The sequence below is a fragment of the Struthio camelus genome, chromosome 19 (genome assembly GCF_040807025.1).
Source record: "Struthio camelus isolate bStrCam1 chromosome 19, bStrCam1.hap1, whole genome shotgun sequence".
NCBI classification, from domain to species: domain Eukaryota; kingdom Metazoa; phylum Chordata; class Aves; order Struthioniformes; family Struthionidae; genus Struthio; species Struthio camelus.
In genome coordinates this window covers 186,573-205,304 of record NC_090960.1, presented here as the reverse complement: position 1 = coordinate 205,304, position 18,732 = coordinate 186,573, and the positions used below count along the sequence as shown (strand labels likewise).

The 18,732-nt window shown below is 42.5% G+C and overlaps 1 protein-coding gene across 1 annotated transcript in view; it reads right to left on the bottom strand.

Moving 5' to 3' along the window:
- FASN (fatty acid synthase) overlaps window positions 1–18,732 on the bottom strand; it is a 46,434-nt gene that overhangs the window by 5,042 nt on the left and 22,660 nt on the right. The window contains exons 17-40 of the mRNA XM_068913209.1: window positions 18,476–18,667; window positions 18,131–18,211; window positions 17,855–18,040; window positions 17,361–17,540; window positions 16,935–17,138; window positions 15,082–15,392; window positions 14,541–14,930; window positions 12,323–12,487; window positions 11,995–12,113; window positions 11,736–11,890; window positions 11,157–11,360; window positions 9,975–10,125; window positions 9,064–9,242; window positions 8,363–8,482; window positions 8,087–8,209; window positions 6,645–6,868; window positions 6,164–6,365; window positions 5,206–5,357; window positions 4,647–4,738; window positions 4,347–4,498; window positions 3,781–4,023; window positions 1,925–2,113; window positions 899–1,126; window positions 214–434 (exon numbers count right to left, since the gene is read on the bottom strand). Of these exons, the coding sequence (XP_068769310.1) occupies window positions 214–434; window positions 899–1,126; window positions 1,925–2,113; window positions 3,781–4,023; window positions 4,347–4,498; window positions 4,647–4,738; window positions 5,206–5,357; window positions 6,164–6,365; window positions 6,645–6,868; window positions 8,087–8,209; window positions 8,363–8,482; window positions 9,064–9,242; window positions 9,975–10,125; window positions 11,157–11,360; window positions 11,736–11,890; window positions 11,995–12,113; window positions 12,323–12,487; window positions 14,541–14,930; window positions 15,082–15,392; window positions 16,935–17,138; window positions 17,361–17,540; window positions 17,855–18,040; window positions 18,131–18,211; window positions 18,476–18,667 (4,463 nt within the window). The remainder of the gene's footprint in view (window positions 1–213; window positions 435–898; window positions 1,127–1,924; window positions 2,114–3,780; window positions 4,024–4,346; window positions 4,499–4,646; window positions 4,739–5,205; window positions 5,358–6,163; window positions 6,366–6,644; window positions 6,869–8,086; window positions 8,210–8,362; window positions 8,483–9,063; window positions 9,243–9,974; window positions 10,126–11,156; window positions 11,361–11,735; window positions 11,891–11,994; window positions 12,114–12,322; window positions 12,488–14,540; window positions 14,931–15,081; window positions 15,393–16,934; window positions 17,139–17,360; window positions 17,541–17,854; window positions 18,041–18,130; window positions 18,212–18,475; window positions 18,668–18,732) is intronic.

The following is an 18,732-nucleotide window of genomic DNA, read 5'->3' as shown; positions in this document are numbered from 1 at the left end:
CAGCCCTAGCCAGTTAATGAAGTGCCTGCACCCCCACCCTCCAATAATCCCTACGTGTCCATTATCTACTATTTGCAGCTCTTTCCCACCTCCCCTGTCATGCAAGTTGTCAGCTTTTGAGAATTTAATACTCTATATGTGAGCCATCTGAATACGTGAGCCCTGGTGAGACAGGATGGTCTCCAGATGGAAGATTTTCCTAGCATCTCTTACTTGAGTATATGCTGCCACAAATGAATGAGACCCATCAAAGAGGAACAGACTGTTGAGTGCATGGGAAGCATTTTGTTGTGCTTGCAGCTGGGAGCACATTTCAAAGGCTACACAGGCACCGAAAGAATATCCAGCAATGCGATAAGGTCCTTCAGGCTGTATCTGTTTCATACAGTCAATGTAATAGGCTGCCAGGCTCTGTATGCTGTCCAGGGGAGCAGCTAGAACATGAGAGCAGACAGAGTTAGAAACAGGCACCTGTCAAACAGGCACTGGGAGAAATAATTACATTTTTATGAGCTCCAAAACAACCCTATTAGAAACATCTAGGTTATTTTGAAGCTAAATTTCTAAACAGATTAATACACAGTTATGGCTAGCTTGGGTTTAGTCTACATTTTGAACAAAGAACAGTAATGCTCCTGTCTTTCCAAAGGCAGGTAGAACACCATGCCTTTTCTCCCATGCGATAATCTACTGGCAGGCACTGAATGCAACATCCAGTTATTCCATTTGCCCATACACATGCACCTTCAATCTAACTTAATACACAGCCCTATGTGGGCTGTGGGTACTGATGTTTGATCCTCCGAGTTTAAGAGTCTAGAGCAAAGCTTCCTCTACAAGGATGCTAACATTTAGAATATTAGGTTTACAAATTCAAGATGTACAAGCACTTGGCTACCTTTTGTGCACTGGAGCCCATAACATGGCATATGAAGTCTGGAGGCTAGAGTATGGAAGACTGCGATGGATCCTTCAATGGGGTGAACGAGGAAAAGAGGACGTTCTGTGCTCTGAACATCATTGAGACAGGTGATCGTCGGACCTTCTGGATTCACCAACAAGTTGCTCAAATCTAGTTTTGGAGGCTCAGCAGGGCCAGTATTCATAAGCTGAGGTGGTTTCAGCTCTTTGAAGGGAAGCATACCAGACAAATCCAGTTAGATTAAGGACCAGATTCTTGGTAATATGAACATAGCCCTAAAAGGGATGCTGAGAGTTGTACTGGATTAGCTCACTAAATCATCATGGTGCAGATAGAGACCTTCCCACTGTCTGCTGCTAATTGATAGCTCTATATGCTTTTACCTAGCAGTAAGCAAGACATTAAGTTGTTTAATCCTCAGGGAGGAAAAGGGTCTCAAATTACATCCTGCATGCTACCATGTAAGAGCACTCATGCAGGCAGTTACTACAGAGCAGTAATTGACAGTAACTTGCTTATGGATCCATGCCATAATACTGTAGGGAATTTAATCCGTTTGGAGATCCATTACTAGAGAGACTATTTTTGTCAGGCTCTTAAGGAAGGTGGGCACACAGGACATACCTATCGCTCTGAGCCTTGGCTAGGGATATTTCTATTGCCTTGGTCTTGCCCTTACTATTTTCTTATTCATCCTAGCAGCATAGCTACTGTATGACTCAGTCAGGCCCAGTCTTATATATCTGTGTTACTGATACTACCCAGGCAGCAGAGTAGCTTTCAAAATCTTCCTTATAGCCTTACCCCATAAATGATGGTTCTAACCCAACGGTCAGTGCACTTCAGTGGCATGTCTGTCATTTAAAATCCTTTCAGCTATTATCAGATTTTATTTCATCACGTGACAGAGGTTTATGTCATTAGAGATGAAAGTGGTGGGTTGGGAGCTTAGTTATTTGGATTCAGATGATTAGGGTAGTAACACTAATCCAGATGCCATACCCTCTGCCGTCCCAGACTTGGAGGAAAGTTCACGTAGTTTGTTGATTGTAAGGAGTCGAATTTCTCTCATGGTCATAACAATGTCATAGTCCCTCTCCAGTGTCTGGCGCACCTCCACACCCATCAAGGAATCCAAGCCCAAGTCTGCCAAGGAGCTGTCAGTGTTCAGACTACTCACATCACGGATACCTGAAGAAAGAGTGCACATATAAACAAAAGGCTGATTTATTTTCAGCTCTTGGCCTCTCCAGCAATCTTCTCAACTTTCTTCTTCTCTCCTCAAACCTGAATAATCTGCAGCTGCAGAAGCAGAATCCCCTTTCAGGATTACCTAATGTTTTCACAAATCAACTCTTCTACAACCCACAGCTGGTCACACGCGATCTGGTCTTTAGAGTACATGTTAAACGTACACAACTTGATGACAGGGTATACACCAGTTCCAGCTACATAGCTGTGAATGTCAGCCCATCAGCTCAAGATCAAGTTCAGAATAACTAGCTAGAGGAGTTTCATATACTGGAGGCTCTAACTGAAATAGAAGTCTTAGACCCTGATACAATCCTACATTGCAACATGAAATTGGAACAGTTGTCAGTGGCAATGATGGTAAGCACTTGATGCTTACCATGAGAAGAATCACCACCTCCTCCAGCCTTACTCTCCTTTTCTCCTTCAATTTCTGCACAGTTCCAAGCCGCTCACCCTTCCCTTTCCTGTAAGGGCTTGTCATAACAACAGTTGCACCTACATCTCTCCCTTCTCCCATACCCCCAACTTGTTCTGCCCCATGTTGCCACCCAGGCTTCTTCCTAGCTTCTCCCTTGTCATCTTCACCCACTCAGCATCACAGAACAGTTGAGGCTGGAAGGGTCCTCTGGAGATCATCTACTCCATCCCATTCCTATGGGATCTCCATGTGGAGAGAGGCACTAGTCCACTCCCGAAGAACTTCAGGGGGCAAGGAAGAGATTTGTGTGCTTGTGCACACACTGAAGGAGAAAAGCCCACATTGAAGAAACAAATGGATTACTGGGGGACAGTGAAAGAGAAGAAGCAGTGCAAAGGTGGGGGTGGGGAGGCAAAGGAAAAAGACAGGGGGAGAAAGGGGGGAGAAATCAGAGGGAGATGCTGAGTAGAGTGCCTACAACAGCTTCACTGCTTTCCAAAAGTATTAAGCTGATAGACACTGTCCAGTAATGCTTGGCTTAGAGGCCTGGCAGGCTGAAGGAAATTAGACTTTTGGCCACTGGTCATGTTGGTTTCTCTCTTTAGTTGCTGGTGTTATACCTTGTCCTAACAAAACCTTGAAGCCCTCCCAGAAAGGGAAAGGGCTAGAGGAAAAAAGGGGCAGAGGAAAGAAAAAAAAAAAAAGCAAACCAATTCCAAAGGACAACAGATTAAATAAAGGGATATGGTGCAGAGAAAATACAAACTTTTTAAAAGTAACAGATAGATAGGGAATCAGAGGTGTACTATATATAATTAACAGAGCAATCCTAAAAGTTCCTACCATTCTTCTGAAGCTGGACAACTAGCCTCTGGCTGCTGCCCAGTCTTGTTCTGCCTAGTGGTGTGGCAGAACAAGAGAAACAGGCTTTTTGTTGCTGTTGGTTAGATGGACCTTTGATACAACCCCATAACCCCATGCACACTGCTAAGGAAATAACCATACTAGCAATATCCCCATGACTGCTTTTAGAAGCAATCAGAGGATGAGGCACTGTACATCTGTCCTCACTTTCTTCTAAGCAGCTGTGGAGAGCATTATTCCCTGCACAGGACCCTGGAGCAAGACAACTTCTAGAAATCAGTAAATCAGTGTCAACTATGCAATTACTAGTCTCTGCACCTACCCAGAATGTGAGCAACAGCTTCCACAAGATCCTGTTGGCTGCCTCCTTCACTTTTCACAGAGACCTTCTCTGCTAGGACAAAACTGGACATGACAGGATGGGGTTGATTCAGGAAGATATCAAGCACCTCCAGGCATGAGCTGATCTGCTGGGGAATGGTTCCCCCAACCACAACCTCTCTGTTTCCCAATGTCTTCAGAAGGATACCCACATCACCAATGGCTCCCCATTGGATGGCCAGGCCTAGAGGAGAAAGCAGAAGAAAGATCACACAAGGCTTTTAACTAACTTAAAAGTTAGTTAACTAAAGCACTTGGCAGCAACAAAAGGCAGTTGAAAACACTTAGGCGAATGCCTGTGTACATGAAAGTGAATGGCATTTCCTTTGTATTGTTAAATAGTATGCATTCTTACATAAAGAACTTGGGGAAAACACCTAGGAGAGGAAACACCTTTCAACATTCATGACCACACCAGACAAGTCCACAAGTTTTTGGGGAGATGGTTTTCCTCTGGATGTTTGAAGGGATGTATTTTTCCACCAGATAAGTAAAAGTTATCATTACCTGGAAGTCCATCATGGTGCCGCTGCTCACAGATACGTTCCATGGTAGAATTGGCAAAGCCATAATTGCTTTGCCCAGCATTTCCTCTTCCACAGCTTACAGAGGAGAATGCCACAAAATAGTCCAGGTCTGGGCACTTCTTACGAGCCACCCTTGGCATGGAACAGAGAGAGAAACCCATTAGAAAAAACCTGCTGACTATGTGTTGCCATGGAAGGACAGGGCAAGACTAAAACAACTGAGTTGAATCAACCCCTATCACCATACATGCAATTCTCTGTCTCTTCTACAGATGCTTACCAATCCAAATGAAGGGTGCCTGAATACTTGGGCTTGTTGACCTCCCAAAAGAATTCTGGGGTCTGATTTTCAATCATGCCATCTCTAAGGACCTATCAGAGACAAAATAAACATTTTCAGCATCTCTAATTTCTCTGTTTAAAGTTGCCACATGTTTTGACCTGTGACAGAAAAATATCACCACACAAACCTTTTTTTAGGTGTCTAGCACAGACATATCTTGAAATACAACAAGGGCTAACATAGCTTTTGTTAAGTCTGTTCTCTTCAGTACTGCCACTGCAGTCTTCAACTGGCAAGTTCTGTGCGGGATTTTTCTTGTCCCCAGGGGTCATGGGAAACATTCATCTTATCCCAGAACTGAGCTGGCTGACCAAATACTGTTGCTCTCCAGGTCAAGAGGCCAGACCTCTAAGTCAAGTAAGGTCAGAGCAAAGTACCTTTCAAAACAGAGAGGCAGTCTAAAACTGTTTGAACCTGGACTGGTGCCTACCCTCCATACAAATACCATTTTAATTGTTGCTATCTCTTACAAGTCCTGAACATTTTTAGCACTTACCACAGCCAAATTAAAAATGCCCCCAACTGGTCCAAGCTGCAAAGCTTCTTCTATCAATAGCTGTGTTCCTTCAAGTGTTCCAATATCACTGGTGGATACCAACACTTGGATTCCCATCGCTTTCCACTCTCTAACTCGCTTAGCCTGGTAACCTGCAAAAATAAGGTGGATGATGTGTGGGATGAAGCATTCAAATCACGAGGCTTTAGATAATCTAATTCCTGCACTTTTCTGGTTAGATAGGGACTGAATAGATAAACAATGCCCGATTCAGCTAAACAGAAACTCAAAACATGAGAGGAAAAATAAAAGCAGTCTGATGCAAAGGCAAGAGGAAAACTGGACAGAACTCAAATGGGAGATAGGAATTGCTTGCATTTCATAAGTATTTTGAATAGACCAAAGTGGAAAAGAGAGTCAGGGTGACAAAGAGAGAAGTGTGCAGTAATAAAGGGAAATGAACTTAAGAATTTGGTTACTGAGATAGGAAAGAATGGCTAGATTAGAAGCAAGGCGCCAGGTAATAGTAGCACAGCCAAAACTGAAGAAGAAAGAATAAAAGTATTTGCACTTCATACGTTTGCAGAAGTGGTGCAATTGTGAACTTGCCAATAGAAAGAAGAAATCCGTCAAGTCAGAGGAAAGTTTTGTTATGGCTGAATTTGTGAGAGGAAGCACTGATAAGAAGTCTCAGTATTGAGACTGAGATGCAACTGATGCCTCAGACCCGAGTAGAAACACTAACTGATGTTATCTGATAGCAGGGCACATCTTTACAGATGGGCTGTCTATCTGAAGGGTCAAAGGAAACATCCACAGGTATAAATTGAGGAACAAAAATAGGTTCTCTTCAGCAAGAGGACTAAAATATTTGCTGATAGAAACCTGAAGGGAGAGACTACAGATCAGGGTCAGTTGAAAGACAGTCAAGTCCTGTTCTTTTATGGCCTTTACTTACCAGTTCGTATGCCTGAACGAGATGTCAGTATAAGCTTCTGTGCTCCTCTCTCAATTAGCCACTGTGCCAACTCAAGCCCAAATCCTCCTAGCCCCCCTGTGATGATGTAAGACTTGGTAGGTGGACAGGAAGTTCGGCAAATGGCAGAAAATTTGACTGGTTCAGACTTTCTTAAAGGATATTCCTTTTCTTCTTCTTGGACCTTCCAACAAAACAATGAAGAGTTAAAATTAGATGCACAATGCATTTCCTGTCCTTCCACGCAGAGCTATACTCCTCCAGTCAATAGGGATCAAACTTCTAGATCAGAGCTGCAGATATTCGTTACATACGTTACAAAGTCAGCAGTAAGAGACATAACCCTAGATGTGCTGTCCTAGTTAGGCAACTTGAGCTTGGCTATTTTGGATATTTCAATCCAATTCATCTACACAGGATGACAGATGAAGCAAAGAATCAAAATCTACAACTATCTCATTACCTTGATCATAACTTTACCAATGTGTTTTCCTTGTGCCATGAACCTGAAGGCAGCTTCTACTTCTTCTTTGTTGAAGACAGTACTCCTCAGGGGTTTTACCACACCGTCTTTGATACCTTTCTTCAACAACTCTGATACTACCTCCCACTCTTGGTTTCCCTCCTCAAAGACTGCATCTAGTAGTATCCCATGAAATGCCACATTCTTGAGGAAGAGAGCCATTCCTAGAAAAAGCAATTCAGTTGTAACTTCATGCACTGCCATTTCAAAAATTGTCTTGCTTCTGCTTCAGAAACATTTCTATGTAGTCAGTAACATAAAAGCGAGGGGTACAACAGTCATTAGTTGCTAGAATTCTATGTTTTCCAGACTCGCACATGTGTACATATTCTCTAAAGGCTATATTAATTGGGCTGCTCTCTTGCCTACAGACCAATTTAACAGACACTCCACTCAGATAAGTCAGTGTCTCGTATATATGACATAACTTCAACAGGACAAGCTATAAAACAGTCAGTCCGATATTAGAAAAGAACACTTTGCATGTAGAGACAGCTGAGCCAGAGGTTAGAGAGAAGCTAGAACTCCATGTGCATCCCGTCCATCTCCACAGATGGTTCTTCTTTGACATTAGGATCTTCTGAAATTTAATTGGAATAAGAATACAACAGGAGAACACGCTTGTCACTTTTCATTAACCTATTGCATTGTAATATTTGAATTTTGTCTCTCCATCCAGGAGAAGTTAGATTAATCTTGCCCCTCTGTCATTAAAACGCCACAGAAACTCAGCAAAATTACATATTGAGGTTCCCTTGGATCAAGTTCTTTGTAATTAGCTGAAAAGTTCCAATTATTCTTGCTTTATAAAAAAAATCAAGCTTACCCAGAACTGAGGGTAAAGATTACCTCATACAGCTATGAACTTCATTTGCTAGTTTTACAGTTCAATAATCCATTACAAATTAACCTGTTCCTTCCTGAAAAGTTTGTAAGTAGTCTAAACAGTTCTACAAGAAATCTACAAGTTAACAGACACAGGAGCAAACCATATAACGTGAAATGAATGCTGCTTCTTACTACTTTCTAGCCAGTCAAACACTTTGTGGGCATTATGTCCTATGCCGATTTTAAGGAAAGGCTTTACAGAAGATAATTGAATTATTTTGCATGTTTTATGAAGCTCTTCCAGAAAACGCAGAATACCATGTTTCTCCAAGAAGGTATTTGTTGAAAAGACTAGATAAATTGTTAGTGATAAAGGTGAAATAAATTTTGCAGTGAAGGCTTTTAAAGCCAAGGCAAATTTTCTATTGCAAAACAAATATTCCAGCTAAAAGCTTTCTGCATTTGAATATTAGCCTAGATTAAGACAGTGAATAGATTATGTTGTCCAGCTTGCCTAAACATAACAACAGATGTTTCCTGATGCCCTGACTTACCAAGTTGACTGTTGTTAGACAGATCAAATTTGCCTATTTCCAAAAAGCGCCCATGTCGAGCAAGACAACGCAAACTGGCTTGAAGCTTCTCTTCCGCCAAGGAATTCAGTACAAGGTTGACACCTGCAATGAAAGGAGAAGCAGCTATTTAATGAACTCAGTCTGCTGAGAGTCTAACCCTGTTGTTTAGTGACCCATTTTGTCTTTGGAAAAAAATGCAACTGCGCAATGTGACAGCTGGCAAAAGTAAGAAGGAAAAACGTTCCCTAGACTTACCTTTTCCACTGGTAACTCGCAGTATGTGTTGCTCAAAAGTAGTATTTCGGGAGCTAGCAAAGCTATTAGCATCCAGCTGCGGGAATCTTGCTTGGAGATATTCACGTTTCTCAGTAGAGCCTGGAAGTAGAAAACAGGCTTAGTCTTCAATGATGTCAGTACTTTTTTGTTCATTTTTTGGATGAAAACAGCACATTTTCATCTCTGAGGTCTTGGGAAAGATGTGGAGTCTGAGAAGCCATCAAGCACTTGTTTCAAAGCACCGAGATCTTTATCCTAAGGTGTCAAACAAACCTTAGGACAAAGGCTGGTCTAACAGTCACTGCTTATTTATGTGATAGAGCAATGAGAGAGACAGATCAAGCCTTACAACAGACAGATGTTCTTTGATCACATAACTCCATTTAACAAGAAGCAGTCTTGTTTTTCTCTCATACTTTTGAATAACATAATGTACAGAAGGTAGATGTTTGTTGGTGCTGCAGAAATTTTAAATAGGTAGTTAGCAGCTGTACTTGCCATATATCATGTTGCTGTCAAACTAGCAACTAGGTCAAGGTTATAAGAGATCATGTTGGTGACGAATATATATACGTGTGTGTGTGTGTGTGTGTGTGTGTGTGTGTGTATGTATGTATGTATATACACATATACATACACACACACGCAGATTTTCCACAAAATGGGACCTCGGTACTCACCCACAGTAGCAAACACGCGGCAGCCCATGCTCAGGGCAATGGCAATAGCTGCTTGGCCCACACCTCCCGAACCAGAGTGAATGAGAACACTTTCACCCTTCTTCATACCACCTCGAACTACCAAAGCATAATAAGCAGTGGCATAAACCACAGGCACTGAAGCTGCTTCTTCCAGAGTCCTAAGAGAAACAAAGGGGAGAAGAGTCTCCTGATAAAGTTTGCTTTTCAGTACTGGAAAGGTGAAACTGCTGAGATGGACCAAAGAGTATACATGGCATACATTTTGAATTATAAGGCGGACTACCACAGCTGCTGAGCATGGCCAAAAGTTTCATCCTTCTGCAGAAATATTTCAGTATCTAATCAGTAACATAGTAAATACCAAAATCCCTGCTCGTACTCAAACACATGGAGCTAACAGCCCAAGAAAGAGAGAGTTCAATACAAATCACCATACAGAAAAGCGTTTAAATCCCACAGGGAATCAGATGACTAAGCCAAATCTTACAGCTTCATTGTCCACATTTTGTGGAGCAGCCTTCCCTACAAGCAAGGCTAGCTTCTAAAGGGATTTGCCAGATGACAAATTATTCCTGCCACCCTCAAAGCACTAGCTAACAGTTCTGCTGCAGGCTGCTTTCTGTCAGGTCTTTACTAAACCATAAAGGTCGGCATGATGACCCCTACAGAAGGCTTTCCTGTAGCTTCCAACAGAGGAAGCATGGTGTTACCACAGGCACAACAGAGGGAGTGAGGAAAGAATTCTCACTAGACTATAGCTCTGTTGTCACTCCCTGCAACGGAATGTACACAGTATGCAGCCCTCCACTCAGACCAGGGTTGTCACCAGCCTCAAGTAGTAAGGCAAATTTTATGTACGTATACGAAAGAGAAAACAACAGTTGACCTACCAGTTTTGGGGCACCTCCCACATAAACCTCTTGTCACAGTCCACCACTGTGGCCAATCCCTTTGCTGGCAGCAATCCCATCACCCTTTTTCCAGCCAGGTCCCGTCCCGAGAACTCCATGCCCAGCATGCACTGCTGCAAAGCCCAGTTACCTAAGAGAAGGTAAATATTTTTACAAAGTGAACTTCAAAACTCTTTGGCCAAGAATTTACTACAACAGAAGGCTCTGAAAGTTGGAGCCCTAGAGAAAGGAAAAAACATGGGATTTGCCTACTACTTACAAAGTTCATAAGCCACAACAGTTAATTTCTTATTCTTAGGAAGAAGAACAGCAGAGAAAGACTCAGTCTCATAAGATTTTACTTTCTATCCTTGATGATATTGCTTTAGTTTTTAGCTTTCATCTGAGAAATTTAATTGAAGCATCTTGTTTCAAAGGTTCTCAATTTTGCTCTTCTTTGAGAAAAGAATTATGTAAATGAGAAAGGACGATCACAGAGAGAACGAGTGTTTACAGAAATGAAGGCTTCACACTGAAGCTATGCTAGGCAAAGACTAATCTCAGTCACGGGGGAAACCCACGCCCAGTCAGGTCACCCATAAAACAGAGTATCCAGACACTTTAAAAACCAAAAAATAGCTTTAAACCCAGTTCATACACATTGCATTAATCTTCAGCTCCCTATGAATCAAGATATTATCACCACCTCCATTTTACAGATAGGAAATTATTTAATCTTGCATTTTTCCCCCTTAAAAGCAAAGTACATTCAGTAGTATGGTAGCACAAAAAAAAAACCACAACAAACAAAAACCAAAAAAAAACCACCTCCAACATTCTCACCTTGGCACATTCCCTGTCTATCTCTGGAATCTCCAGCAAGTTGTTTCACCTCAGCCTTGCTATCTATGCAGTAGGATTAATATTTCCTCACAGCAGGTTTTAGTACTTCTGCCATATGAAAAAGGTCAAATGGGGCAGTAACTTGAAGCAGAACTTCCCAGTTTTTGGTGCACAGTTCTACAGTAGGGCTATACTTCCTTTTCAAAAGTACGTTTTCTTGCCAAGGAAAGAGTGATACATACCCAAGCCAGTGCATAACTAACATACAGGTGATTACGTGAATAAATTCTAGCATAGCAATACATGAATAAATTTTCCTCTAGTGCAATTTTAACTCACCAGGGATGGCATCTGGAGAAAGTTTTCCTGTGGCCACCATAATGTCCCGGAAATTGAGAGATGCATAATAGACTTTGCAGAGCTGAACATCAGGATTAGTTGTGTGAAAGTGGCGAAGTGGGGAGACAATCCAGCAAAGGGATGAGAGATCTCCACGAGTCAATACATTTACATAGGCATATTCTGTCAGTTCCCGAGGTTGAGCTGCAGAAAAAGAAACAATAAGAACCTTACGCATATTAACACAGGTACACGCTTTCCAGAATGAGTAAACTCCTTGTGTAGTTGCTGCCTCCTCCCTTTGCTCTCCACAAAGTTCATTCTTGCCCTGCAGTCTACCTGTACACTCAAGGGCTCATCCTTCCTCCCAGCACCGGAGCATGCTACAACAGTCCTGAGCTAGGACAAAGAACAATTCCAAAGTATCCATTAAAAAACAAACTAAACACTGTCCCCTTCCAAACCTCAACCTAACAACAACATAAAACAACACCATAATAGCTATGGGAACAATAGCTACTCCTGTTCTACGCAAATTCCATTCTCTTAGATCTTGCAAACAATCCTCAAGTGAGTTACCGTGCTGCAACGGGAGATGCCTGAAGGAACCCCACTTTCCATCACGATACACATTCATCACCAGGTCTCTCTGAACAATCTTCTGCATCTCCAAGGAAGAAAGACTAGTGGGTGGGGCAGCTGACGAAGGGTTCAAGTTGGAAACAAACACACACCTAGAAGCCAAAAGTTGTCATTTTGTTTGTTTGGCTACAGGCCAGAAAAGAAGCTAACAGAAAAACATTTCGTCTCCCGCGTGACTCAGGGCATGCTTTTGTACCTGATTCTGTGGCCTTCTGCTTCAAGGCGGAGGCAGTTCACCATTCCTAGGATTCCTGAATTCCCACAACTGGTGGCAGTCAGCCACACAGGCTGCTCTGAGGAGTCGGACAAGATCTCCTACAGGACAAACCCCAGACCGTCTTACTAGGAATCACAGAATGGAAATAGCCCTTGCAACCTTAAGACAGAGGTGAATAACTTCAATTCAAAAAAACAACTAAACACACCTACCTACACACACCCGCTTCTTATAATGCTGCTAAATATATCTCACTTAAAGTGTAACGATTTGGAAATTCAAATATCCAGAACACAGGAATTCTCACCTTTAAGGATTCAACCCACTTATAATGGGTCTCATCTACTGGTAGAAAAACGGGTGTTTTAGCAGGGGCTTGTCGGCGACACAGGAAAATAACTGAGCCAAAGAAAGATCTCTTCACCGCAACTAGATTCAGTGAGATCTTGTTGAATAAGTCTTCCCATTGTGCCTGTTAAATCAGGTATAACAACAATTAATAGCAAAGTCAAAATCAATTATAACCACAAGCCATGCTTATACTTTGTGCTGCATCTCCCCAAAGATGACATCTTCACCAGGAAGAACGGGCACTATCCACCTCTGGCTTTTGTGTGAAATCGTGGCATCAGTTTTATCTCAATATAAAGACATACCTGATTAATGTAATAGCATTTTATCCATGCCTAGACTATTCCTTCTTCCCCAAAAGAGCCTCAAAATGCAGTAGTACAAATATCTCTGACAAATCTGGAAGCCTTGGTTAGAAAACTGGTCTTTCCATAGTATCAGATATGGAAGAGACAGAGCAATGACCATGCTAGCAAATCCTGCCAAGGATTTGACTGCCTAAAAATTTAGTTCTAGCACTTTGAGTAAGCCACACTTCCAGAGATGGAGGGTGGGGGGGAGGGGGGGAGCAGGGGGGAGAGGGGGAGCACAAATCCCAACACGCATAATTAAAGTGGAAATGCTGAGTTTAGATGTTACTAGTCTACGTCACATAATCTCTCTTTGTAATAGAAAAGTAAAGTAGGACAGAGGAAACAAGAAAACCCACTTCCATTTGAACAAAGCTAGTAGGGAAGAAGCACCTGTACTTAAGTTCCATAGAAATAACATTTCCTAAAACAAGACAATGAAAATGCACACATCCGGAGACATTGAGGCTCTACTCTCCGAGCAAAACAAAGACAGTCGCAGGCTCTTAGAAAAGTCTGCATTTGCTTTTCCTACATCAGGCACAAAACAGTGGGTAGTTTTGATTATGTGATGCCTTATATCAAGGACTAAGGAAGGTAAGAATTAGACTAAGTCCTATCCACTCTCTTCTGCATAGTACCATCTTCTTTAGAGAAGGTACACTCAACATGCACATCTTATCCAAGGGATTTGCTAATATCAAGATATTGACTTTTATGAGAGATCTAGGTTTTAAGACAGCCCCAGTTTCAGTAGCATCTCAATTTTTTTTTTTTTTGAATTCTTCTTCACTGAGTAAGGGGCAAAGCCAAAGAACTCACCCTTCCTTCTCAAATAAAACTCTTTGTTTAAAGACTCTTGTTAAAACTCTTCCTTCTCCTGAAAACTCTTTCCAGAGAGTGAATGTCTGAATCCATTTTTGTGCACAATTCCTAATCCAACTACCACACACCAGAAACAGGGGAAAAAAAAAAAAGTTAAACTATCAGAAGTGCTACTCTCTTCTTGTTCTAAAACAATAGTTTAGTGCCTATAGCCACTCAACTCAAGAAGACTGTATATGTTCTGTTGAGGGGCAGTTTTGTGTTACTGCTCAGCTTAACAGCTAGCTGCCAAAAGAAGGCAATGTGCCAGTTCTCGCCCTTTCCCTGGCCACTCGCTCCTACTCCTCCTGTTGTGCCAGCACTGGCATTGCCTCATCTGCATGATGTATTGGTTTATAAGATAGACTATAAAATAAGACAGACTTTAAAATAAACAAACAAAAAGAAGCAAAACCACCTCCCTCCCATTTTTGAGGATTAAGTTTGCCATACCTCATTGTGGGATCAAATGAAGTAGGGAGGAAAGGAGAAAAGTACAGAAGAAAAGCATTCTTTTGTGGGAGCAGTTCAATGTTAAAGAGCTTAACTGGTTTATAAAGTTTTACCCCCAGTATCAATATCAAAAGGAAGAGATTCTGACACTGAAGCATTTTAGGATCCTACAGTAAAAAACTGCACCCCCTCAAATAACGCAGCACATTATTTTAGCTATGAGTTGTCCCAGTTAAAGTTTTCATATGGATCATATGGACATAAGTGACAGTGAATCATTTTCAATGCATTAGGAGAGGCACTCCTGTCTGAACTCATGTAATTTGTTCTCCCAACCTAATAAGCAGAAATTCCCAATTCTTTTCTGAAAAAGTAATGTTTCTTTCACATTCCTGCAGGGGGACTCAATGGAAAGCAACATTGACATTCATCACAGAAGAGTCTGTGAGCAACATACTAACTCCAGACTAACTGCTGAGAAAGAATCTGTCCTTCCAGAATGGTTACCTGAGCCAGGAAGCTGTGTCTCTGCTGTAGGTCTGGACTTGTAAGGAAACTGACAATTTCTCCAAGAGTTTCTCCTTTAAGGAGGGTGTGTAGCAAAACAAATCCTCCTTCTTTCACTGCAGCTGCCAAATTAGAGAGAATTTCAGTGGTGTTCCCCAGAACATTTGTTGAACAGTTGTATACCAACAGGTCAGCATTAGTCAGATTTCCAGAGGGAAGGCTAGCTGGATCCCACTGGCTAATGGAAACTCCAGCATCTTGTAGCTGCATTTCATTAGCTGAAATAGTTTCCAGGTTACGGTCAGTGGCAATGTAGTCCACCTGCAGCAGGGGCTGAGTGTTCAGAATATTTGTAACACGAGAGAAGAGATGTCCACTTCCTGCAAGAGCCTGTGAGAAAAGAAGCAGAGAGGGGGAAGAAAAACCAAGCTGAAACACGAATAATATCCAGAATTATAACCAGAACAATAGAAGAATGTGATTAGGTTACTGGAAGGCCTGGAAACACTATCTATGGCCCCATCCTGGGCTTCCAGCTAACCTCCACTATCTTCATCCTGTGACTGTTCATGTTCTCCAGTGCCACATCCAGGCAAGCCTTCAGCTCTGAAGAATCCAGCAAGCCATTAAGAAGAGGGTCATCCTGGAGGTGCATCTTCTCTTGAGTCACGATCTGTTCCAGCTCAGAATGGAGGTTTCCATTCAGTTCCAGATGGCAGATTTCAGCAAGAATATGCTGAAGGCCCTTCTGTATGGGTGAGGACTCTGCAGCAGCCCCTACAGTTTCTAGTCCGGGGATAGCTAATTTGACCCCATGTACGGCCACCTTCATCTGTAAGTTCCGGATCAGATCTACAGAATAGAAGAAGAGAAAGGAAGAGTCAGATTTTCAAATGCTGTGCCTTTTCCTTTTAGAAAGGGAAGAGGAAGAAAATATCCCCTCCCTCAAGTTTTTCCACTTGCTGTATCAGCTGACCAGCACCACAAATTGTGGCATCCTATAACGTTAGCCTAGCCACAAAGATAAAGTACATGCTTCTGTACATTCTCATGATGTTTTCTGCAGCAGTTGCAGCCCCAAAAGAAGCAGGCTTGAAGAATAGACTGTGTAGCAAGACAACCTAACATACCAAACCTATCCCATAGCAAGGCTCTGATGGAAAGAGGGCAACTAACAGAAAACCTCTGGCTGATGAGAGCTTCAGGGAGGCTAGGGTGAGGGTGGAGGGGGGGGAAGGGAAAGCATAGTTTTTCTGTATTACTACAACTACAATGCTTCTGCTTCATAGCTAAGTGGAAAATAGCCTGTCTCAGCTGACATCAGCAACAGAATTGAGAAAAATAAAACCCCACTAAAACATACGTAAAAACTTGAGAGACAGTATCCAGACATTGCAGGGGAGGGGAAAAAACAAACAAACAAACAAACAAAAAAAGCAAACACAAAACTATTACCAAACTGAAAGATGAGTGTGAAGTCACTCTACCAGCCTAGAAAGCCAAAAATGCCGTCTCCAGACGTGCCAAAACTCATTGCTAAAGTCAAAGAACTTTTTAAAAAATAGCGTTTTATTTCCCACTGATGAAAAGACACTTAAGAGAAATGAGCTGTGCATAGTGAATGCCTCCCCATCCAAAGAGCCCTGTAGCAGGTTACTGGTTTTGCAATAGACTAAACTGTTCCTATTCTGTTCTTGCGGCAAACAGAGGCCTCCTGTGTCTCACTAAACTGATTTCCCTTCCTGGATATGCTCTTATACCCATAACCAAATGACAAAGAACATACGAGCAATCAGGTAGCCAAGAGAGGTTGTAGGGTCTCCTTCCTCGGAGATATTCAAAACCTGATGGGACATGGTCTTGGGCAGCCGGCTCTAGCTCACCCTGCTTGAGCAGGTGGGGGGGTTGGACCAGATGATCTCCAGAGGTGCCTTCCAACCTCAAACATTCTGCAATTCTTTGAACTGACCCATCTTGGCAGTTCACAGGGAGAAAGAAAACAAGTCATAGACTTGGGGGCAAAGTAGGCTTTCCTATCCAGTTTGAAGTAACTGGGCTGGATTTCTTCTTGAATAAGTCGGATTTGTGCCTCTCTGCTTGCAGGAACAGCTATGCCATCTGAAACACTCACTGTTATAGGAAGGGCAGATGTGCTCCCCAGCTGCCTCCCAGCTTTACTCCGACCCACATTCTAGAAGTACCTCAGGCAGACCTAGTTTTTAGCTTCTAGCAGGCTCTACAGACAAAGGACTCCAGCTAAGGTCTTGTACAGATATCAGCACTTTATTTCTTGAATACAGTAAGGACTGAGCTAGCCGGAACTGTTTCTCTCAGACGTTTCTGACAGGCTGGAAGATTCTACCAGTGCAAAAACAAAAGCCAACCCCACTCTACCTTTGCAGTGCTCCAGATGGGCATGAAGCTGGGTGCTAGAAGACAAACAGTTGCTCTCAGAATAGGGCAAAAAGCAGAATTTTTCCAGGGTGGGAGGCACTCGTTCCTGCTGTCGTCGTGGTGCCACAGAAGCATGGAGACCATTGATCTGAACACCTCCTGCTTTGAGGCTATCAAGGCAGTGGTCAACAACGACATCAAAAGCTGCAAGACAAGAAACAGAAGTTTGTGTCAAACCCTTGGCATACTGTAATTCAAGGTTAGCAGCTAAATAGCGCTTTGTCCACCCATGTTACAGAGGGAGCTGCAGAATAGCTTGGAGACTAAGAGGGTCCCCAAAGACCACCCTACTTTTTAGTAAAGTCAAACATTCATGCACACAGCACTCAGAGAAACTGTTAGAAGCCCAAGTGTGAAAGACATTACCTTTTATGTCATCCTGGTATTGGCGCACCTGCTCTTGATGCAGTACTGGGTCAATGCAAACTGACCGAATTCGGGTAGGTAAGCGCAGACTGCGCCCAGTCTCAGCTAAAATTATCATGTGCAGCAGAGTGTCCAGGAAGGTCACCCAGTTCCCATTCCACAGAACCTTCCCTGTGTTTGCTGAAAAGCAAAAGGCAGGAGAATTCTCATTGGGATTTTGCCAGTCAGCAGATGTAAGGAGTCACTGTTCTTCAACTGCAAAGTCTGTGGCACCCAGCTTGCCCTGTAAAATCCAATAGCCAACTCTATATGGGAGATAACAGCTTTTCCACTGCACTATCAAAACACTTAGCCGTTCTCCATTATCCTACCAAAAGGACAACCATCCCATGAAGCACAGACAGCTCGGCCATTAATACAAATTCAATTAAAAGATCAAATAATCATCAGGATGACAACTATGTTCATCATTCTTGTATAGGAAGTAAATTCACCTTCATTGTTACATTCCAGAAGGCCCTGGAAAGTTGGTCCATAATTATATCCACGCAGATGCAACTCTTGGTAAATGTCTTCTTTGGAGAGGCCAGACTTCGAGCTCATATCTACTTGAGTCTGAAGGTCAACAGACTGGTTATGAAAGTTATTCTGAGCAGTGTTCTCTAGGAGGGAAATCTTCCCTGATGGACACAGTGGAAAGAATAATAATTGTCAGTGTCCATACATAATGAATTTGGATAGGCCAGGGCATGCACAGATACTTTACTCACCACTCACAGCCAGATTCCCATTCCCTGATACTTCAAAGCAGTGGGAAGCAGGCATGAGCCTCACTTCCAGCTGTGTTGATCCTGCAAGAAAGATTGAAGAAGAGAGGCCATTCACTGCCTCCAGTTTCTCTCACATCATCTCCAGACTTACACTGCACAACATGGAATAGAGATGACCATAATACATGCTACTTGACCATATGAATTTACCTCTTCATTCAGTTATGTTATGCTCTTCCTTATATTCTTTCCCTTATGTTCTTTCTCACTTGGTCCCTGTGTTTTTCTTTCCTCCCACTCCCTTCATCAGATAGGGGTCCTGATATGACTTCAAAACTCACTCACCCTTTTTGGTAAGGATAGTTGCCTGATGAATTGTGACTTCTTCAAACATAACAGCTGTTTGCTCCATGCCCATACCAAGAGACCTTGCCAGAGTTCGCCAGGCCAGCACTAGATACCCAGTTGCTGGGTACAGGACTCTGCCATCAATGCAATGGCCAACCAAGTAGTGGTCAGGAGAGTCAGGACTCACATCTGCCAAAGAATAAAGAGCAGAATAATAAAAACTTCCTAATAAAGAGGTCTTTTCCCCTTTAATG